We start from the raw sequence: 22,076 nt of genomic DNA, 5'->3' as shown, positions 1-22,076 counted from the left end.
TTACAATGTCCTGGTTCATAGTTCATGGCAGCTTGATCGACCTGTGGGTGATGACGTATTGCGTGTTGCGCTGTTCCCTGAGCAGTGCCGCGGAGTAGATACCGCCCGGGGTGTAACCGCCCAGCTGGAGCACGCGGTCGCCGTACGCGTAGCTGTAACCGCGCTCCGTCGGCGGGCCCGCGGTGATCAGCATCTCGACGCCGCCACGCCTCATGCAGTAGGCCAACTCCCTCTCGGTGAAGTCGGCGTGGAACTGCTCGCCGGAGGCGTCGGCCACGGTATCCGAAAGCGTGCCGAAGCATGCGTTCCGCACGTGCACGTTGGCGTAAGCGCCGCGGGACCGGTTGTCGCCCTTCACCGACGTCTGTTCCACTATGACGGGCTTGCGCACCCGCGCAAGCTGCTCCACCGAGCGGAACGCCTTCGACAGGGCGCCGTGCACGCACAGCACCCGCTCGTCCACGATGGCTGCAAGCGACAGGTGCTCGAACACGTCGTATATGCGATGGTAGAGCTCCTGGGCGCTCTGCAGAAGTAGCGCCTCGTCGTCGGCGAGCTTCAACTGGCGTGCGTTGCCGCTCAGCTTCGCGTATATTTCCCGGAACAGCGCGGACTTGTAGTCACGACGACGGGCCTCCCGGCGACCACGCAGGAGGAACACGTGATACGGGTACAGAACCTTCAGCGAGAAGAGCACCAACAGGGTCTCCAGGGAAAAGCCCTCGACCTCGCCGATCAGGTCGCCCAAGAAGACGAGCTTGGTGGTCTCGCCCTTGGCGTATTGGCTCGCATCCACGGCTCGAGCGACAGAACGGTCCGCGGTGTTGCCGTGCAACGGCCAGCCGAGGCAGTTGAACGATTCCAGCAGCGTCAGCACGCTGCCGTTGAGAGGGCCGTGCATCTGCACAGTCCCCTCCATGTGGAGCACGCTGCCCTCCTGTCTGACGACGCCGCAAACGACGTCGCACAGCTCCAGCAGCTCGTTGTAGGAGCACCAGTGGAAGCGCTCGAAGACGCCCCAATAGTCTTGGCACTTGAACGTCCTGGTGTAAATCTCGCCGTACACCTTCAACGCGATCGTGCTGTCAGCGAGCATGCAGCTGTTGAACCCGATGAACCTCGCGCGGTAGCGGCGGCAGAGGTCCGACAGGCGCCTGCTGAGGATGCCCTCGAGATCGGAATCCGAGGCCGCCGTGGCAGACGACGCTGGCACGGAGTCCTCGAACCTCACGCTGTTGTGGCGCTCCGGAGCTGGCGCGTCCATCTTGCACTCCGTTGTCTCCTGCGACCGCGAGTTGGAGCGACGGAGTGTCGCCCCGATCATGCTGGGCGAGGCATCGTTCAGTGCCAACGTCTCGGTGGTGGTGTCCTGCGGTGGCGTTGTAGACATGTTCAAGTTGGAGGTCAACATGGACTCGGAGATGCCCATTTTGTCCTTCACCGGGTCGCATAGATCTGAAAAGCCGAATCCGGCCATACCCAGGCCGGAGATGCGTGCGTAGCCGGCGCTACGAGAGGTCCCCAAGATGCCATCAGTGTCAGCGCGCTTCCGAAACGTCATCCACTCTGTGTGGCACTCCACGCTCTTCGCGCGGTTCCACGCGTTCTCACCTTTTGGCAGGAACGGGACGACGTCCCGTGCAACACCTTGTCCGCGGGTGGCACTGAGAGCGTTTTCCAAAGCCTTGGTGGATAGCAAGTTGCCAGCGGGCAGTTCGGGTTCGCTGACGGCCGCACTGCCTTGGAACGCGGAGGCACCCTGAGGTATCCCCATGCCCAAGCCCAAGCCCAACGCGGATGCCTTACCGCCAAGCTGGCGGGGTTCATTATCGGCATCATACGACCTGAAGTTGCCAGCCTTCGTGTACGGAGCCAGCTTCCGGAAGAACGCGTCTTCGTTGAAAGGGCGTATTGTGGCGTCCAAAGAGCCGCCCTTCAGAGGCGCAGGTTGGAACAGCGGCTTGCGATCGGTGCCTAGCCCGGAAAGGCCGTAGTGGCTCCTTGAAGACAGGGACCTGGGAGATTCGCGCACGCCGCTGAGGCCGTAAAACGGCTCCAGGGAATGCACCCTGCCATCGCGAGCGTACGTGCTGGCGTAGGGTGAGGGTGCCAGACTTGTTGCCTCGGCCGACCTCGGGGAGTTGGCGGAGGACCAGATGGAGGGCTTCCTCGTGCGATCAACGGATCGTCCCGACACGTCCTCGTTGACTGGGGCGGGCTTAGGTTCCTCTTCCTGAGGTGGTGGTGTTTCGACAGGAAGCGGTGTGACCTCGGCCTTGGCCGCCACCTCAGACGGGATGACCACGCGACCGAGTGCATGGATCAGGTGTTGACCTACGAGCTCGGCGAAATCCTTGTCCGAACGCAACAGCAGGTGCGAGTCCTTGATTAGGCCGCTCTCGACAGATGAGTAAAACGCGTCGTAACCGAAGCCGTTCTCGTACGTCGACATGATCAGGTCCAACACTTCGTTCAGATTGGAGGTGGCGCTCTGCGGGTCCGACTCAGATAGCGAATCGCTGCGACGTATGTCGATGAACGACCCGTTCATGCTCGGCATCCGTTCCACCTTCGAGCTGTTGGCTATGCGCGCAAGCTGCTGGATGTGGGTCAGCAGCACGCGGAGCGCGTCGTGGTCCAGATAGCCCTTGCGCTTGACGTCGTAGGCCCGGAAGATGTGCTGCAGGCGCAGGCGGCCGGTGGCGCTGGTCACCTTGTGGGCTGCCTGCGGGGAGCAGGCCATCATGCCGGCGATGAAGTCGTTCAACGTGATCATCAGCTGCCGCCGCCGGTCCATGGAGTCGAACACGAACCGCGTCATCGTCTCGTTCGCAAAGACACCCTTGTACAGCGACATCATCGACATGTACTCGTCCAGGGTCATGTACCCGGGGTGCGAGACGCCGGCGTAGTGGTTGAACGCAACCGTGAGCAGCGCCTCCGACAGGCTGAGGCTGTTGAATTCCTTGTTCATCACCTCGAATATGCGGCTGCGGAACGCCTCGATCTCGGAGGTGAGCTCAAAAGGAGCGGAAATCAGCTTCGACTCGTCCAGCTGGCGGAACGTCTTCAGCAAGAACGAAACCACGCCGTTGTTTACGGGCTGTAGCTGCGAGTCGGAAGTGAAGAACACAGTGCTAAGGCGCGCCAGAGAATCGTGCCGATCGCTATCCGGGCTCTCGGAGGGCTTCGTCGACCCGAACTCGCCCTCGCACATGGAATCGCCGCATGAGGAGCTTTCGAACAGCGCCTTCGCCTCTCGGCGCATCCGCTCGTCGTCGCGCTTCATCTCCATCAGAAGGTGGCCCTGGGAATGCCAGCGCATGAAAGACGCCCTAGAGCCGCCACTCGCGGCAGTGCTGGGCTCCAAGAGGCTGCTCTTGTACCCCTCGCCCAGAGAGGGGAGGCGCATGATATCTTCCTCGGCCGGCACACTCGCATTCTCGGGCGCGCTCGCAAGCGTTCGGTTCGAAAAAACAAGCTCGCCCGAAAACTCGTCGGAGTCAGCGCGACCTACCGGCGCCATCGCGGTAACATCCGGAGGTGCCATGGCTCATGCGACACAGTCACAAAGCGCCGATCGGTATCCGAAGTGAAGCGGTGCAAAACGGCAGAAGGGGCACCAGTCTACAGCGGTGTGTGCAGCGCGAACATTATAATGCGTAGAGCCGTACGCACATAGACATCGCGTCAACTAGCAGACGCGGGGAATGTGCGCCACCAGAGCCTCAGAGAACACGCTGAGGAACGTTAACTGTGCCGCGGAACGGGATGCACGGCCAGCGCGCGCAACACTTGGGGCACACTCAGGAGCGGCGCCTCGTGGCCTTACACATCCCGCGGCCTACACACCCCGCGAACGTCTATTCGCGCGCACAGTTTAAAAGTAATATATTATGATGCTACAGTTACAGGGTGGCGTTTTTGCCGGGCGGAGAGTATCAAATCACCAGTTGTCAAAGGGATCGTCACGGCCCTCGACCGGACGGGGGATGTCCATCGAATCCGGATAGTCACCGAATTTACCAGTATCGTCATTGCTCTGCAAAATGCTTGCGGGCAGTACGCAGTGGCACCTACTTTCAACTCGGGCACATACGGGGCGGGCAGTTCCTTCTTAAGCAGCTTGCCGAAGTCCAACCCCGACAACCACTTGCACGTGCGAACGTCCTCAGCTCCCTTGTGCAGGTTACCGAGACGCTTCGACGGGTCGAAGGTCAGCAGTTTCTTGGTCAGCTCCTTGGCATCGCTGGGAAGCGTGAGACACCACTTTGCGGACCTACCGGTCGTAGAAGCTCGGGTAAACGGGGCGGCACTCCAGCGTCTTCTTGTAGATGCCCATGGGGTCCTCGTTGTAGAAGGGCGGGTAGCCCACCAACATTTCGTAGATGAGGATGCCCAGCGTCCACCAGTCAACCGCCTTGCCGTGTCCTTTGTTGAGCAGGATCTCGGGGGCGAGGTACTCGGGCGTGCCACACAGCGTGTACGTGCGCATCTCGACGACCTTGGCGAAACCGAAATCAGTCAACTTGAGGTACCCGTCGCGGCCCACTAGCAAGTTCTCTGGTTTGAGGTCACGGTAGATGATGTTGTGCGAGTGCATGTACTCGAAGATGGCGGTGATCTGCCCGGCGTAGAACATCGCAGCCTCGCTGCTCAGCCTGTCCACGCTGCGCAGGTAGCCGAAAAAGTCGCCACCGAACACGCACTCCATCACGATGTAAATGTACTGCGGGTCCTTGAACGTGCCGAGCATGTTCACGATGAACGGGTGGTTAACGCTGGCCAGCAGCTTCTTCTCGGAGATCACGTGATCGACCTGCTTCTGCACAATCAGGGTGTACTTCTTCTGACGTTTCACAGCGCATGGCTCCTCCATGCCCTCCACGCCTTTCGGGATTGCTAGCAGAACACGTCCGAAACCACCTGCGCGCATGTCAGTAAAGTTGACGATAGATGCACCAAAAAGGCGTACAATTCGAAGTTTCACGCCGAAAACGGTTGTATGCGCCCGTGGCAATGACAGGCAGAGCACGTAATTCACTAGAATGTACTCACCAGTTCCGAGCGTGCGGACGAACTCGAAGTTCTCCTTCTTCAGCTTAGACGTCGCAGTGCGGACCTCGAGGCTGCATCTTTGCTTACGGCGCTCCTTCCGGTTGAACATGCGTTTTATCAACGCAATGAGACCGGCTGCACATCCCACGCCTTCCTCTTTCTCTGAGCCCATGAGCCGCGCGAACAGCCGCCAACTCACCCTGCGCCATCTCCACGACTTAAACTATAAATAACACATCTAGCGAGAGTCTTCGGCAGCCACGCTGGAGCAATGCCAGCGGAGAGGGGTTGGCGCGAAGAAGAGGACGTCTAACCGCGGAGTAGCGCTACCGCAACGAGTCTACCGATCAAAACCGCTCTTAAACTAAACGTGAAATGCCTGTGGGCATAAATCTATCAGCTCAACGGATCTGACGCTGTAACGGCAGAACATGTCGCCCGCGCGAGCGGCCACCATAACACGCGGCCAGCAACGCGCAGCCCTGCAGCTGCCTACCGCTAGCAATCATTACGATGCGAATTAGTGTGAAGCGTATCCGATCCGCATTCGCAACATGCATCGGAGGTAGTCGACGTAGAGCTGCCGGCAGCCCCGTCGCTACTTGGCGAACGATATGCGCAACTCGTGGCCGTGCGAGACTTTGAACCCCTGCAGCCCCTGAAGGGCGACCTCGCCTTGGTACTCCGTCGCGAAGTCGACGAACGCCACGCACTTGCCCTCCACGAAGCGGCAGTCCTTGTAGCCCGGGTACTGCTTGAATAGAATCTCAACTGCCATCTTGTTCATCTCCGGATGCATGTTCTCCACGAACAGAGTGTGGCTGCCGCTGCTGTCCTGAGCGCCCTCGGCCGCGTCCTGCGTGGGCGCAGGGTCCGAGGGGCGATGGCGCTCTGACGTCAGCAGGCGGTAGCATTCCGAGGGTTTCATGGACCTGTGCGACTGCGTGCGCGCATAGGCCACCTTAATGGGCCGGTTCAGAAAGATGCGATTGTTGACGCCTTTTAAGGCTGCGGTAGCGCTAGAAATCTCGCTGCGAACGATGAAATTGGGGGCGATCAACGCTCACCTGAATGAGACGAACGCCTGGCCCCGTAGCTTCTGCGTACGGCGGGCGCGGATATCGACGATCTCTCCATAGGGAATAAACAGCTCGAACAGCAGCTTTATGATGTCGTTGACGTGTACCTGGTCGTCCAGGTTAGACACGTACAACGTCTGGTTTGGCAGGGTGTCGGCTGCGTGGTACGCCTGCTCTGGCATCATCTTGCGGCGACGCGTCTAGTATGCCTTCCAATCGATTTAATGCAACCTTAGACTATTGTGTGCCTCAGACAACAGCGTACGTGCTGTTTGGTCTGCCAACCTCCGGGTCGCCTAGGGTGTCTTGGTCCGCGGAAGGCCGTCCTTACGATGTATCCAACACACGCCGAGTTCTCGCCAGCAGCGCTCAACGCATGAACAGAATCCAGAACGCACACACAATACAGCAAAACGCGACGTACGGTGACAAACGGTCGCCGATGACGGCGAGCTTCCCCAAAAGACCGAAGAAACCGGGACGCCGGGCGTTGAAGTAGTTCGGGAGGAACACCTTCAGGTAACTCGAAGTGCAAATGGTCAACAGCAGCACGACGATGAAAGATGGCAAACTCAATAGAGCGGTCATGATCAGAGGTGAGCCTTCCGCCACGGAATCGCGCCGCGGAAGTGACTCAAAGCGACATTCGACCGAGATCGGCGCCGACTGCTGCCGACCGTGCCCGAAACGTATGTGTAAATTGGGCCGAGTTAGACCGTTCGGGAGAAGCTAGTGTACCGCGGCTTCAACGTGACCACGGACTGCCGCCGCGAGGGTCGATGGGGGTGTCGACATCGAGCCCGGTAAAAACTCAAGCGGCGGGAAGCAGTACCTAAAATACGGTTTTCGAATAGGATTACACCCGGGTGGTCTACGAACGGGCAACTCGGGCGACGTATAACGCTGTAACTACGCAGTCCACCCAGACACACGTGCCCGGCGCTCGCCAGGATATCGGATATCCCGCGCGCCACGCGCCCACCAGGTGCCTGTGCCTTCCTACCGCCGGTATATTCGCAGCGGCGTGGAAACGCCCAGAGCCAAACACAAACGAGCAAAATGGGCGTCAACGTCGAGGAGTGCACGCCCTATGACATCACCAGCCGGATCTCGCCGTTCCTGGACGTCGAGATGCTGCTCCACGTGCTGGACTGGCTGGAACAAAAGGGGGTGTACAAGGGCGAACTGTCGGCCGTCCGCGCGGACATCACCAGCAAGGTGGCCTCGCAGAGGCTGACAGACGAACAGTTCAGCGAGCAGGAGGCCGCGATGCTGAATACCCTTGCGCCACTTCAGGAGGCGCTAGAGATATACAAGAAGAGCCAGGCCACGCGCATCTCGTCGTCCGCAGAGCGCATATGGCTGGTGTCCCTGCCGCAGTGGCTTGCGACGCAGGGCACGACCGACATCGAGGTTAGCCCGGAATCCGAAGCCACGATATTCAAGCTCGCGAAACTATACTCCGACAACGGAGACTGGAAGAAGTGCAAGCAGTGGCTGGTGTACTACCTGGAGAACGTGGCCAAGTACACCTTCGACGGCAACACGGCCGCCAACAGGGCCAAGTGCTACTGGGGTATCTTGCGCTCGATCACGGTGGGCGTGCTGCTGCCGTCGACCGAGGAGGAGCTGCTGGTCATGGCAACCACGGCCACTCCCTACGATGAGAACAAGGAAAACAGTGTCCTGGAGCCCGACCTGCCGAGGACCGGCGTCCAGTGCATTCTGAGGCTCGCCGAGATTTTCAACAACGAAGAACTGGGCAAAAATCGCAAGGATCTCGTGCTTAAGCGCTGCTGGCTGCTGCACTGGGCGCTCTTCTACGTGTTCAGGTACCACATTCCGCTGTCGCAGGTGAAGTCCAAGAACGCCAAGAGCTACGAGTGGCCGCACGTCCAGGAGTACCTCATGGACGACCGCAACATGGCGGTGGTGCTGATGGTAGCCCCGCATCTGCTGAGGTACTACGCCGTCTACGCCATACTCAACAGGAATCGCAAGGACCACTTCAAAGTCATCAGCGCGTCGCTCTCGATCGGGAAGGCCAAGTACTCCGACACCTTCACCGCGTTGGTGAGTGCGCTGTTCGTGGAGTACAACTTCGAGGACGCGCAGAAGCACATCATGCAAATCCAAAACGCGTGCCACGTCGACATTTTGTTGGAGCCCCTCAAGTTCCAGATCGAGGAGTACAGCAGGCACATCATCTTCGAGACGTACTGCCGCATACACCAGTCGATCAACCTCGACCTTATCGCACAAAAGGTGAACATGAGCTCGCTGGAAGCGGAACGGTGGATCGTCAACCTCATCAGGCACTCCCACCTGGAGGCGAAAATCGACAGCGAGAAGAACTGCGTGGAAATCTCCACAGTTCCCCCGAACCTATACCAGCAGGTCATCGACAAGACCCAGAACCTCACCATGCGCTCGAACATGATACTGCAGAACCTTATGAACGCCGACGCAGGCATCACGCAGTACGTTCGCGGCCAGGATGATCGCGGCCTCAAGCGCTCAGGCCAGCAGCAGCGCCGGCAGCAGAACCACAGGTTCCAAAGCTTCGGTCAGCGTGATTTCTTCAGAAACACCGACGACCTTTAGGCGACCTGAGGACTGCGCGGCGGTTGAAGCAGCAACTGTTGTTTCACAACGGTGTCACAACAGCTTCGACATTAATCAATTGTTATTATCCTACAAGTGGCGAGACCACAGTTGTTTTCACCCGTATGTATACATGTCACAGCCGTGAAGTGCGAGAGGGTTGCCCAGAGGCAAGTGGCTCTGCCCACCCGTTCATGATCAGCTCCGTGTATTCTGGAACATATACTAGCGTTTTGGAGTCCTACAGTCTGATATACGGTATAGTGATCAGCTATTGTGCTATGTGGGACCTGCAACGTTGTCTACCTAACCATGGCTCCAGGGCCGCCGCGGCTGCCAAGATGACACAGCCACGGCGACTGCAGAGATCACGATGCCTTTTAGACAACCCAGCGGATCAATTGTGGCCACCCCTGATGCCTTTAGACATTCCGGAAGTCTTTAAAAGTGATTATGGAAACAAAATAGAGTGGACGACCAGGGCATCGATCCCCGTACCTCTCGCATGCTAAGCGAGCGCTCTACCATTTGAGCTAGCCGCCCTACCAAGCGGGGGTAAATTCTCACCTACTTATACCGCTAAATATTAAGTAACCCTTACGCCGAGCAACGATTGTACCAGGCAGTGGCTTGAAGTGCGGTAGACAATCTGTTGATACATTCCAGATCATACGAGCTGGGTGGATCTGGCTGAAGTGCTTGTAGGAAGACATGGCGTAACCGATGTGTAGCGAAATTCGATCGAAATTGTACGATGTGTAAGGGTAAACCGTTTAATATAAACAATAGTAATATGGTGGATCCAGCGGCAGGGTGTCGTCTGTGAACTCGATTGGCAGACAGACGCTTGTCGCCGTCGTAAAACTAACAACTAAAGGCGATTATAAGCGGACTATTTACGTTATATCCGTTGTGCGGTTGCCCTTAGTTGTTAGCTTTTTCAACGATTTTAGTACACATCTGACTGGGCGCGCAGTAGGTGACCACAGTAGGTACGCGCAATGCGCATCGGGAGATAAATTTTACAGTCTTCTACCGTTTATGTAGCTGTATGGTAATATCTATGTGCACAGATGAGCTGGCGATGATCGCTTGGAGGCGGACTCAAGGGCGTAACTCGCTCGGTTTAGCTTCCAGGGCCTCTTACACAGGATTCGCAGCAGTACTCGCGGCAAACAGCCGATCAAAGTACCCTTGGCAGCAACGATGAGTGCCAAAAAAACACCAGTTGCGCCATTGCACATTTCACTTTAGATCAACGGTGTGCCTTCCTAGCTCACATGTCACCTAGCGATTGATGGCAGGCGTTCAGCCAACCAATGGAGCACGTTCCGACGGATAATCCCGACAGTACCAATGGCGATGTCGGCCAAATCGTGACAAAAATGGTATCCTGGAAGGATGTGACGGACGACGACCTACCCTACCGCGCGTCCATCAACCCCTACACTTACGAAAAATGCAGAAAAATTTATAATCACTATTTCCAGGATCTCGAACGCTTGGGACAGTTGGAGACAACTGAAGAAACTGTCAATGTTAGAAAAGACATCGATAAAAAAATTAAAGTAGGCGCAAAACCACTTAGCGGCGTACGCGGCATATACTACACCCGTGGCACATGGAGGGTGCAGTACCGCGGACGCAACAGGGAAGTGGTGAGTTGCGTGTTCAACTACGATAGTAAAGATGTCCTTATCGCAACTTTCGATCTCGCCTTCCGGCTGCTGCGCAGGGTCATTGACCTGGGACGCCAAATAAAAACTGAAGATGGAATGGTCATAACGGAGCTAACGGAGGAGCGGCTGCTCGACCTGGATCGCCGGTCTAGACTGCGTTCAGCAAAGAATGAGTCTACTGGACCGCGGGACGTGCAAAGTGTTCCAAGCAAACGCATCAGGCGGCAGCGGCAAGATCTATACACAGAAAATTATAACAGCGACGCCGATGACAGTGATGTGGAGCCTCGACATTCCACTGTTAGAAAAAAGAGCAGACCGTCCGCAAGTAAATCGACGCATTACTCAAAGACACTGCCCAGCCATGGCCGAGGGCCAGATACGGCTGGAGAAGGCATGACGATACCTCCGAATCTGGGCTACTACGCGGGTAAGCTGGATTCATTTGAGCGTCTTTTTCAGTCGTACAACAAATTCAACACCCTCGAGCTTATTAGCTACCTCATAGATGAAAGTCGAATGCGAAACAGGCAACGTTCAGTGGCCAACCGACAGGCGGCGCTTCCCCAGAGTAGCGCCGCGCATGAGACATCTGTCATCGAAGAGGAATCAGCCACTGAACGTATATCTATGGACGGGTCGTCTGTGAGTGAATGCGTCTACGATCAAGACGATATCGAAGTCAATGCAGATGTCGAATACTACCAACACGGAGACCACGGTATGTGCACTATGATTGCAAAGCCGAGGACATATGTAATCAGAATGGTATGAAATGGGAGGTTCCTCTTCTGTCCTTCCCATGAAACCCGAGATGCACAATCCGGCAACAGGTAGGTGACCATGCAGTGAAACCTGAGTTTGGCTGTAGGCATTCCGTGCAGTTGTGATGAGCTCACCGAATATGAGGCACATCACCTAAAACACGCGTATAGAGTTAGTTGTAGGTCGTAAATACTAAGGTTGTGTAGCCAAAAGAAAATGAAGAGACTCAGTTGACGCGCAAGGGCCCTCTTAATGAGCAGGCGCACATTGATCCAGTAACACAGATGCAGTTTGAAATGCGCAATCAAAGTAACAGCAAGGGTCCAACGTATGGGTACGATGCGAACAACGGTTACTTATGAACCGTCTTTCTAGGATGTGGTGTCTGGTGCGCCGACCTCCATTTAGGACATCACGTTAATTTTATATGGCAAAAATCCATCACTCAGTCGCAATTATTACATCTGTTGCTACTTTAAAATGTTGTTGGCGATACCTCAAAATGGGATTGTATATCTTCTGTGAGCTGAATAGGAACAATTTTCCATGAAAGTGCGGTGTAGCCTGTGTATCTATCCGTAGTCGCATCGAATGGCCACTGTCTATAAAAAATTCAATATTGCATTTTAGTCAGCTTAAATGATATGGTAGACATTAATATAGCATTGATAATGCGCATTTGCAAAATTAAGTTGACATTGGGTGTCACGTGGCTACATGGCTGTGTCTATTATACGACGTTAAGGTCAACGTCCCAGTTCCGTAAGTCCACGGGCCACCACCTTACCGTACATGCTGCCCCAACAAATATCGTTAGATGATCAGCGGATATCATCTCACGGTGACTAGTGACAACATACATGCTACATTTAGTGCGTAACACCAAGGTAACCAATAGGGTCCTCGTCGAAGTAGTCGACGTCTTTGTAAAGTGAGAGCATCTTCCGGCCTTTCGTGAGCAGGGCCTTGACATCGATGTGGTGGGAGGCTTTGGTGCGGATAAGGTGTGATCGTATACGCAGCACGTCCAGGCGGTACAGCATCGTGTTGGCGAAGACGAGGAATGCGAGAGACCAGAGTGCCACGAGAGTGAAGATGAACGGCTCCCGGATGCCGTAGAGGAAATTGTCCATGGCGGTCATGAGTGATGCGATAGGCTTGCCATCGACAATTTCTTTCAGTTTACTCATAACATCATAGCACTTGACTGTCGACTGCGATTTGCCCTCCGGTGGCGTGATCCCGTGAGTGTAGAGGAGGGGCAGGGCAGTGGAACACAAGTAAAGGGATGAACACTTGGTGCTAACATGCTTCTTGAGATCATAATGTAGTCTCTTGAGTGACTCCCACAGTAGGTCCGGCAGATACACCGTCCAGCTGAGGTAGGTGTGCGCGAAGCTCTGGGAGTACAGGGCGTAGGCCCGATACGTGATGGGCGAGCAATGCGGAGGGCAGTTGTCAGGGTCACTGCCGCAGCCAACCAGTGTAGACAGCGTCTTGGGATGCTCGTTGTCGTGGTTGTTATTGGAGATCATGTTGAGAGCCTCGGAGCCTCGGAGGCCACTGACAGCTTGGAGGTCGGAGGCACCAAGACAGTCCCAGTCAGGGCAGTCGGCATGTGACTTGGTGATGGCAGTGCCTAGTGAAGAAAGTGCCTTCAAAGCATACTCGTGCAGCTCATTCCCGAAATGATGGAAGTACGACACAAGCTCCCCGGTGGTGCGCGGCGTCCGCCTGGTGAGGCAGTTGAGGTAGGACGCCAATGTCAGCAGGGGATCACTACCGCCGCAGCTGGGAGTGAGGATGGTGGAAATGACACTGCCCTGTTGCGATGTCTTAGGCAAATCCTTATCTCTGAATCCCATCCTGACACGACTCTTAAGGCACAGGTTGCACGGGTCGAAGAGGTGAGTCTTGAAGGTGGAGTCCCAGCCGTCGGTCAGGAACGCCTGGAGGGGGGACGATGTCTTGATGTCACTGCCATAATGGTAATGTTTCCACCCACCACTTAGTTTATCCCGCTTACACTGCGCCTTCAGGAATGCCAACTGGTGGTGGCAGGCGTAGACGTAGTCACGCAGCTGGCAGAGGAGACCGGCGGGGTCGGAGGCATAACGGAACTTACTATATTCCGATTCGAATTTTAAATTATTATAAGCCTTGTAATCATCACGATATTTGAGCCTGTAAAGTACGCTTGCCCCGTAGAGACATGCCTCGGTCAGTTTGTCGGCGACATGGGAAGCATCCAGGTTGGTAGGGTCCCCGGTGACTTCGATAACATCTGAGATCTTGGAGACATTTTTGTTAGCATCCTTCAAAATGCTATAGATATAGTCTGTAATCAATCCAACATACCCTTGTGTATTCAATCCAACAAACCAGTAGAGCATTTCCCGTACGGTTTTGGGGGGCGGCAGATGATCGGTGACTGGGAGAGGTGCGGGGGTTGGAGGTGTGGGAGAGGTGGATGAAGGGGTAACGTACCAGGGATTTTGGCAGCTGTCTGGAGTAGCGAATGCCGGAACTAAGCGCTCAGACACCTCCCTGGAAGGGTCACGCGGCATCCCGGGATCTCCATAGCCTTCAACTCCAATACGTCCGGGTGCAAAGTCCAAATCGAAATTAGTCTGAGGGACGCTTGAAAAGCCTTTGTCTTTACCATACGTCATATCGGAAGTTATGTACTCATCTCTCAAGATATTGTCAGCGTTGGAATAAAGGTCATCTAGATCCATGTCATGTAAGGTGTCTTGGACTGCGCGCTTAGGGGTGTCAATTTGAAGCTCTAAATAATCAGGGTTACGAGCCATATATGGCAGTGGGTATGTAATATCGACATCACCGCCATTAAACATTCCAAGACGTGTTTTAGTATTCTGAATCATGTCTTGCTCATCTACCTTTTGTTTTACGATGTTTGCAACATGGTCCGCAGCACTCGCATAGATACGTCTATATACCGCTGGATCGTGAGATAATCTAGGAGCTGCAGTACCGGAAAATAGCAGGGAAGGGTCTAAGTCGTGTATGCCATATGTCTTTGGAAGCACAACTGTATTCCCATCAAGCGCTGATACTTCCGCTACCTGGTTGTCGTATTTCTGTTTTTCTATGTGATCTATATACTTAAGCTCATCATCAATGTGTTTTACATCTCGTTCCTCACGTTCCGCATCTTTCTTCTGGCGCTCTGCTAGTTTCAATTCCTTTACCGTTTGATTGTAAATAGCATCTTGCGTTTTCTGCTCAAATTCACGTTCCATAAGTTTATCATGGGCGTCTTTGATTTGATCCGGAACCGGATTGCCATCAAAAGGTATATATGTAGATACAAATGGCCCTGAAAAGTGATCGACTGCTTTTCCCACCCAATCGGTATTTTGCAAAGCTTCCACAAAATCTTTATGATCTGCTAGGGGAGTTGGAATCTTCTGTGATTTTGGGGGAAACTTTGAGAAACGTGTTTTCTCGGGTTTATCACAGAAAGGAAATTTTTCCGATGTCACTGGGGGGTGTATTGAAGGCCAAAAGTGCGGAATTAAAGCGGCAACATCGCGAGGCGAAAGGCGGCCACACAGGCGCGCTGGATAGACGAACAAGGTACCAATGGAGAGCTCACAAGAAGTGCAGCTGAGCAGTCAAATCGATGAGGACGGAGACCTCATGGTTATTGACGTGGACGTCCCCGATGGGATGGACATCGATGCTCCGCTTGCCACCGTGGGGCGCCGAGAGTGTCGGCAACCCGAAAGGCGGCATGAATCCAGAAAACCGGTACAAAGCGGTGTTCAGGGCCCTAAAGGTAAACCCACAAATTCGAAGGGGGCCGGCCGTGGCGGCGAAAGCCGGCCAATCCCGCAGGCAAGCCGGAAACGACACCAGCCCGGAACCACTCCGGCTGTGAAGGGCGCTGGAAACAAAGCGCGGAACGGCGGTCCCCAGGGCCAAAAGGGTAACAACCGGAAGGCCAAAAAGACAGGAAACACGGCTCAAACGCCGCCTGTCGTGGTTTGCAACGCCGGGCCGAGTTCCTCGGAACGCGCACCCGTGTGTGTGCAGACACTGTCTACCCTGCAGCCACCGGCAGGGGAGGTTGTCGGAAACGGTGGCTGCCGCTCTCCGACCGTGTATTCCATATCGTCGGATGACTTTATGGACGTGGACGAAGAGGAACCTGAGCAAGTCGGGCCTGTGAGAGAATCAAACAACAGTATAGCACCGGGCACCGCCAGTGAGGTGGCGCTCACTGAGACGGCTGCGTTGCCGAGGGCACCCGAAGGGCACGCCCCGCAGGCTGAACGGGCCGGGAACACGCCACAAATGCCGCCGAACTACGCTAGGCTGAATGCCAAGTTACAGTTCCTGCACTGTGTCATGCGTCAGATCGATGGACCATGGTGTCATTGGGTACCGGACGTCTACAAGGCAGTAGTGACGAAGTATCAGAGGATGCCACGAGGAGGATGGAAAGTCCTCGCGGAATATGCCAACGAGCATTTCGAATTCCACAAGACCCACAAGGAGGTGGAGCAGATGGCAAGACAGGTAGTCGCCAAAGCAGCGCGGAGCCAACCGACGGACGTTGGAGAAATAGCATCGCTGCACGACGTCGACTCATACAACGCCCTGCAGGAGGATTTCGACCGGATCATGGCACAGAGGTTGAGGGAGCCTGGTGTGATTAGGACAGTAAAGAACAAAAGACACACCATGGACTCCCTCGACTTCACGGCGATAAGGTCGCTGGATCTAGTGGTCCACAACTACGTGAAGCACAACCCAGTCACTGACATGGGGATGCTAGCCATCTTGTATCAAACGGCACAGGACTGCTACGACAAGTACAGCGCAAAACCATCGTCGTCCTCGGGAAAGAAGGAGGCAGCTGAGAGGAGGATCAAGGAGCTGGAGGAGATAGGAGCATTACTTCTGAAATACAAGCAGAAGGTCCCCCTGGAGAAGGAGGATAGGAAACGCGTTTATCGCCAAATGGACAAGTACAACATGATCGCGGACAAGCCGCAGGAACTGTCATACGTGATCAGCAGGACTCAAGAGGAGCTCCAAAAGGAGCAGGACAAACTCAAGAACGCCAAGTTCAAGAAGGAGTTGTACAACGACAACCGCATGTTCGAGCTCTACACGGGACACTTCTACAGGACACTGGAGAACAAGCAGGACGCGGACGAGTCGGCGATAAACGAGGGGATGATGATAGAGTACTGGGCGCAAATGTGGGTGAAGCCAAACGCACCGCACAACGGTGAAGGATATCTGGTCGAAAGACCACCGGCAGAGAACAAGGCAGGCTTTCCCACATACGAGGAATTCGTCACGATCGTCAAGAAATTGCGAGACTGGAAGTCGCCCGGTGCGGATGGGATCTACAACTACTACATTAAATGGCTCACGTCCCTTCACAGAGTCATTTACAGGCTAGTAGAGGAGGCATGCCAGCAAGGCAAAGTGCAGGACGACTGGTTCTACTGTGGGATCACGTACCTACTACCGAAGAACAAGAAACCAAAGTCCGCCGCACAGTACAGGCCTATCACATGCATGTCCAACCTATACAAGCTAACTACCCGCTGTGCAACGGAGACGCTTAAGCGAGAAGTCGATGGCAGGGGACTACGGTCCGAGAACCAGATGGGCACGAGGAGCAACGTACAGGGTGCAAAGGAGCACGCGTTAGCGAACATCGCGCTCAACGAGAAGCACAAGGGGAAGTTACTTGCAACGTGGGTCGACGTCATGAAGGCGTACGACTCAATCGACCACGCGTACCTGGCAAGGGTTATCGACAACCTTAACCTACCAGGGTGGTTATCAAACTTCATCAAGCAGACGATCAAGAGGTGGAATATAGAGATACGGTGGAACAAGAACACAATCATGCACAAGAAAGTGGAGAGGGGCATTCTCCAAGGCGACAGCCTATCGCCCCTTCTCTTCGTGCTGTGCTTGGACCCGCTGAGCAGGCACCTGACTCGCATCTTCCCCAAGGTGGAGTTAAGCGTGACCGGCGGCAGGATATTCGCCACAAACCACTTTCTCTATATTGACGACCTCAAGTTCTTCGCCCACGAGGAAAGTACGATGAGAGGAATGGGCCGAGAAGTGGAGAAGTTCTTCAACGACATAGGACTCAGGATCAACCGCGACAAGTCGGCAACCAACACGGAGGCGTGCGCCAGCATCGCCAAGCAGATGGAAGGCCCGGAAACGTACAAGTACTTGGGAGTCACAGAGACTTCAAACTCACTGACAAGCGACGGAATGTTCGACATAATACTACAGGAGATATGCAGGAGAACGGAGCTACTGGCTGCGTCAAAGCTGTCGGGGAAAAACCTCTCGATGGCCATCAACCAGTACGCCCTCAGCGTCATCAACTACTACATCGGCGTGATCCCCATGGACATCACGCATTTCGACAAGATCGACCTGGCAGTACGGAGAATAATTAACGCGAAGCACGGACACAAGAAGTGGGCGAACACACAGAGGCTCTACCTCCCCCGGAAAGAGATGGGGAGAGGGCTCCACAGCATGGTATTTAGAGCGGAAGCCATGCTGCTACGACTGTGGTTGACGCTTTCAGCAGACGAGGTGACGTCAACCAGGAGAGCTGCGATCATGCAGCATTTTCGCGACACATACGCGCACATATCTCACATCAAGATGCACCTGGAAGGAAGATATGGAATGGAATTCGGAATGGAGGACACTACGGACAAGAGCCTCAGGGACCTCAGGGTGGCCCAAAACAAATGGCTGTACAACAGAATGCACGTAAAATCAACTCATAAGGTTCTGTATGCCAAGCGTGAGGACCCCAAGCTGGACATTGAGGCGTCGTCCTTGTACCTGACGTGTGGAATACTCACTCCGGAAGAAGAAGCGAACGTAGCGGAAGTCCAGGATAGGAATCTGCAATGGATGTCTTCGTCCAAGAAATGCACAAGATGCAACAACGGCAAGAACGTGGATCACCTCGCGACGAAGTGCCAGAAACTACTACACCTAGAATATACGAAGAGGCACAACGAGGTAGCAAAACGGGTCCACTCAGTACTCGGGAGGCAAATAGGACTACCCAAGGAGAAGATAGACGCCCACAAGATCGAGAGTGAAGTACATGGAAAATACGGATGGATCGCGTACGACAAGACGGTCAAGACTCAGAAGACTAAGGAATACAACAGGCCAGACATCATCCTGGCGGATCGGCGGAGGAACACCATAACCATCGTGGAGATAGGAATCACCAATCAAGACAACCTAGTGGATACGGAGAAGTTCAAGAAGCAGAAGTATGAAGACCTTATTGAGGACCTCAAGGCGCGACAGTTTAACCAGCACACCAAGATCAGGGTTATCCCCTACGTTATGACGTGGGAGGGAATAGTGACAAAGGAGCACAGCAAGTACAGACGGGACCTGGGCATATCGGATCGCATGGAAGCCCACATACAAAGGGTAGTGATCCAAGAAACACATAAAATAGTGATGAGGGATATGAAGCCGAAAGAAGACTACGATTCCGTAGAAGACCCTCAAGCCCAAACTGGATGGATGCCCGCATGGATGGCACCAGTGACGTCCGGCAATGGACCGGCGTGGATCCCGCAACCGGTTTCAGCGTGAGGCGTTAGCCCCGCAAACACGAAAACCGGCCCTAGGCACGTAGCCACATAGCACACTATAAGATGAGATAACTTAATTTAACATCTGCTACTTGTTTTTTGTGCTCTTCTAATTGCCGTTCGATGCCTTCTACTTGATATTTATGGGCCCTTATATTCTCTTCCTCCGATCTCTCCAATTTTTCTTTTTCCAAATTTTTCTGCAATTTCGTTTGTGCTGCTATCTCGTCAAATAACAACTCGTTGTACACTTGATCCTGCTCATAATCCAAATCACGCATAGCCTGGCCACGGAGACCCGGCAATTTAGTGAAGTCCTTCGCAGCGAAATGATTTGATTTCGTCGGCTGAATTGCTTCTCCACCAACGGAAACGTCAATAGACGGAATATGCGGAGCGCCTGTGCCTCCCCGCCCGTCATCCCTTCTTAGTGGATCAATGGGCTGGTGTTGAGCAGGGTGGAGACTGTTAGAATGAGTTGGTGGTACGGCATTAAGATTGTCAGGCCTTGTTTGGCGTCTGGGAGGATATCGCAATTGTGAATTTTGTTTCTGTCGATTTCTCTCTACAGTCTTTTGAATGTCCTTATCATGCGATTTTTTGACATTGTCCCATACGGTATAGGTTTTTTCATGGTCATTAAAGTCATTTGTAGGGACGCAGAACTTGGAGCCATTGGGCCATAGACTCATAAGTGACTGGCCCTGAGGGCAATTTATCTGAGTTTGAGAATTACCAGTCCCCTTCCCATTACTACCGCCATCCCCTCCACCGCCGCCCGAACCAGCGCCCGAGCCAGTGGATGGCGTAGTAATAGCGGCAGTGGAATTCTGCGGTTTACCTTGATCACCTGTTGGACCAGGGACAGCAGAACCCGCCGAGCTACCCAAGTTCTGACCACCATCGGGAGCAGAGACACCAGATGACCGAGGGCCAGGAGATTGAGCAGTTGGAGACTGAGTGATAACATTCTGTGAAGACGCACCAGGTTGTTGCGCTGGAGAAACACTGACCATTGAACCCTGCCCCTTAACACCTGGTTTAACAGGCACAGAAGTAGACCCCGTGCCACCACTGGAACCAGGGACAGCAAGTGACGGAGGGGCTGGACTTGTACCACTTGTAGACGGAGGAGAAGCAGGGGGTTTAGAGGCAACAGGCTTCTGACTTCGAGCACCACTGTCATTTGGCCTTCCACCCCCGTCACTTGTCGGACCAGCGGGGCTAGGGGCAGCGGGAGTACTGGGGGGAGGCGCTGGCGGCGGTTGGGGCGGAGGATGTTGCGGCTTACCAGCACGTTGAGGTGTAGAAGATTTTGTAGTCCCTGTATCAGGAGGCCCTTTCGCGCCTTGATCACCTTTAGCCCCTGGTTGACCTTTAGCTACATCAGCACCGGACACTGTCGATGAATCTGAATGCGGACCCAGTGAACTTGAAGTCGTTCGACTATTTTGAGCGGTTTGCTGATTTGGAGTGCCCTCCGCTTTCTTGCCCTGGTTCTGTGCTCCCTCGGATTTCTTGCCCTGGTTCTGTGCTCCCTCAGCCTTCTTGCCCTGGTTCTGTGCTCCCTCAGCCTTCTTGCCCTGGTTCTGTGCTCCCTCAGCCTTCTTGCCCTGGTTCTGTGCTCCCTCCGCTTTCTTGCCCTGGTTCTGTGCTCCCTCCGCTTTCTTGCCCTGGTTCTGTGCTCCCTCAGCCTTCTTGCCCTGGTTCTGTGCTCCCTCAGCCTTCTTGCCCTGGTTCTGTGCTCCCTCCGCTTTCTTGCCCTGGTTCTGTGCTCCCTCGGATTTCTTGCCCTGGTTCTGTGCTCCCTCGGATTTCTTGCCCTGGTTCTGTGCTCCCTCAGCCTTCTTGCCCTGGTTCTGTGCTCCCTCAGCCTTCTTGCCCTGGTTCTGTGCTCCCTCCGCTTTCTTGCCCTGGTTCTGTGCTCCCTCGGATTTCTTGCCCTGGTTCTGTGCTCCCTCGGATTTCTTGCCCTGGTTCTGTGCTCCCTCGGATTTCTTATAAGTATCTTCTGGACAATTGTAACCTTCCAAAAGTGTTTTTAACTTTTCTAAACCTTCACCATTAGCAACAAACTTACTGATTACACTACGCCAATTTTGCATCAAGGTCTTCCTATCTTTAATCATCCTTCTGAAATGGTTGTCATCGAAAAAGAAACCGTATGGGAAAAGATTGTTGGTGAAATATGCGCCAAGGTGCTTCTTATCGGGATTGTCGATGACCTTGTCTTTTGTATCAATTTTATTCAAATGGCTCTTAACTTCCAACAAATTCACTCTCAACCACTTTGCCGCATCTTTCGCAATTTCTTCCTTTGTAGAATCACTAGATTCTAGTGACTGGCCAGTATGCGCAAAGCGTTGACTGGCGAACAATCTGTGTATTTGGGATTTCTTTAGCTCTTTGCAATGAGATTGTAAGGCAGACCAATCCAGGCATTTTCCATTCATTTCCTTAAGTTGCTTTTCCAAAGCGCTCTTCACGGCACCTTTGTCCCTTTCCACAATGTCGCAAAACGTTCCCACCAATGCAAGAACATTTGCAACGTTTTCCTTCTGCTTGCCTGCGACGCCAACCGTAGTAAGAAATACGTTACGAAAACACTGGTCATTTTTTTTGTCCAGAATTATTCTAATATCATCTTCCATCAGATATCCCTGACGGTAGCCACTGTACCAATAGCCATACCTCACTTCGGTGGGGTTGAATCCTCCGGGTATCATGCCACCGTAGTTGCTGCCGTTCTTCGCATGGAGGTAATTGTCGAGATCGCCTCCGCTTGAACTATAGTAACTACCATATAAGGCCCCTGGATAATTTAACTTCCAACCACCGCCGCCAAGCTCCTCGAAAGTGGCATTCACATCGTACCAAAGATAGTACATCGCGGCGAGGAATTTAGGAATACACTCGAGAAGAGCGTCCACAATTTCCTCCGTTGTTGCGTCGCTATTAATTGAGTTTGTTGTTCGAAGCAATTTTTCAGGGATGCCGTCACTTACCAATATTCTATAAAACTTATCTACGTTCGAGAGGAAAGTGGACAGCGATGCTTTAATACTGTTTGATTCGACCGCCTTATTATACTTATTTATACGTTTATACAGATCCTGGGCAATTTGGGCGTGTATATTCTTCTTTTGGGTGTTTAACCAATCGAAAAATATGAAACACTCCCTAAGGCTAGTGAGATAGAATTTCTTAGCCGACACCATTTTGGATACAAATAGCAGAAA

The 22,076-nt window shown here is 53.9% G+C and overlaps 9 protein-coding genes across 9 annotated transcripts; 3 read left to right on the top strand and 6 right to left on the bottom strand.

The window, feature by feature from the left end:
• Positions 1-22: 22 nt before the first annotated feature.
• On the bottom strand, positions 23-3,526 carry BBBOND_0308690 (hypothetical protein, conserved; the record flags this gene model as incomplete). Its single annotated transcript, XM_012913698.1, has 1 exon — positions 23-3,526. One exon carries the CDS (start codon positions 3,524-3,526, stop codon positions 23-25), a length of 3,504 nt encoding a protein of 1,167 aa, XP_012769152.1.
• A 420-nt stretch (positions 3,527-3,946) lies between these two features.
• Positions 3,947-5,267, bottom strand: BBBOND_0308680 (protein kinase domain containing protein, putative; the record flags this gene model as incomplete). Its single annotated transcript, XM_012913697.1, has 5 exons — positions 3,947-4,042; positions 4,081-4,249; positions 4,284-4,926; positions 5,059-5,220; positions 5,258-5,267. The coding sequence occupies 5 exons, from the start codon at positions 5,265-5,267 to the stop codon at positions 3,947-3,949; spliced, it is 1,080 nt and encodes a 359-aa protein (XP_012769151.1).
• A 389-nt stretch (positions 5,268-5,656) lies between these two features.
• BBBOND_0308670 (U2 small nuclear ribonucleoprotein B', putative) lies at positions 5,657-6,322 on the bottom strand (the record flags this gene model as incomplete). The annotated part of the gene is made up of 2 exons (XM_012913696.1): positions 5,657-6,089; positions 6,126-6,322. The coding sequence occupies 2 exons, from the start codon at positions 6,320-6,322 to the stop codon at positions 5,657-5,659; spliced, it is 630 nt and encodes a 209-aa protein (XP_012769150.1).
• A 184-nt stretch (positions 6,323-6,506) lies between these two features.
• On the bottom strand, positions 6,507-6,725 carry BBBOND_0308660 (Protein belonging to kish family; the record flags this gene model as incomplete). The annotated part of the gene is made up of 1 exon (XM_012913695.1): positions 6,507-6,725. One exon carries the CDS (start codon positions 6,723-6,725, stop codon positions 6,507-6,509), a length of 219 nt encoding a protein of 72 aa, XP_012769149.1.
• A 471-nt stretch (positions 6,726-7,196) lies between these two features.
• On the top strand, positions 7,197-8,741 carry BBBOND_0308650 (eukaryotic translation initiation factor 3, subunit 6, putative; the record flags this gene model as incomplete). Its single annotated transcript, XM_012913694.1, has 1 exon — positions 7,197-8,741. One exon carries the CDS (start codon positions 7,197-7,199, stop codon positions 8,739-8,741), a length of 1,545 nt encoding a protein of 514 aa, XP_012769148.1.
• A 1,319-nt stretch (positions 8,742-10,060) lies between these two features.
• Positions 10,061-11,194, top strand: BBBOND_0308640 (hypothetical protein, conserved; the record flags this gene model as incomplete). Its single annotated transcript, XM_012913693.1, has 1 exon — positions 10,061-11,194. The coding sequence occupies one exon, from the start codon at positions 10,061-10,063 to the stop codon at positions 11,192-11,194; it is 1,134 nt and encodes a 377-aa protein (XP_012769147.1).
• An 860-nt stretch (positions 11,195-12,054) lies between these two features.
• On the bottom strand, positions 12,055-14,451 carry BBBOND_0308630 (hypothetical protein; the record flags this gene model as incomplete). The annotated part of the gene is made up of 1 exon (XM_012913692.1): positions 12,055-14,451. One exon carries the CDS (start codon positions 14,449-14,451, stop codon positions 12,055-12,057), a length of 2,397 nt encoding a protein of 798 aa, XP_012769146.1.
• Positions 14,452-14,794: 343 nt separating this feature from the next.
• BBBOND_0308620 (hypothetical protein) lies at positions 14,795-18,838 on the top strand (the record flags this gene model as incomplete). The annotated part of the gene is made up of 1 exon (XM_012913691.1): positions 14,795-18,838. One exon carries the CDS (start codon positions 14,795-14,797, stop codon positions 18,836-18,838), a length of 4,044 nt encoding a protein of 1,347 aa, XP_012769145.1.
• Positions 18,839-18,893: 55 nt separating this feature from the next.
• BBBOND_0308610 (RIBOSOME BINDING PROTEIN-1, putative) lies at positions 18,894-22,055 on the bottom strand (the record flags this gene model as incomplete). Its single annotated transcript, XM_012913690.1, has 1 exon — positions 18,894-22,055. The coding sequence occupies one exon, from the start codon at positions 22,053-22,055 to the stop codon at positions 18,894-18,896; it is 3,162 nt and encodes a 1,053-aa protein (XP_012769144.1).
• Positions 22,056-22,076: the final 21 nt, after the last annotated feature.

This window comes from Babesia bigemina (genome assembly GCF_000981445.1).
Source record: "Babesia bigemina genome assembly Bbig001, chromosome : III".
NCBI classification, from domain to species: Eukaryota; Apicomplexa; class Aconoidasida; order Piroplasmida; family Babesiidae; genus Babesia; species Babesia bigemina.
This window is presented reverse-complemented; position numbering and strand designations above follow the sequence as displayed.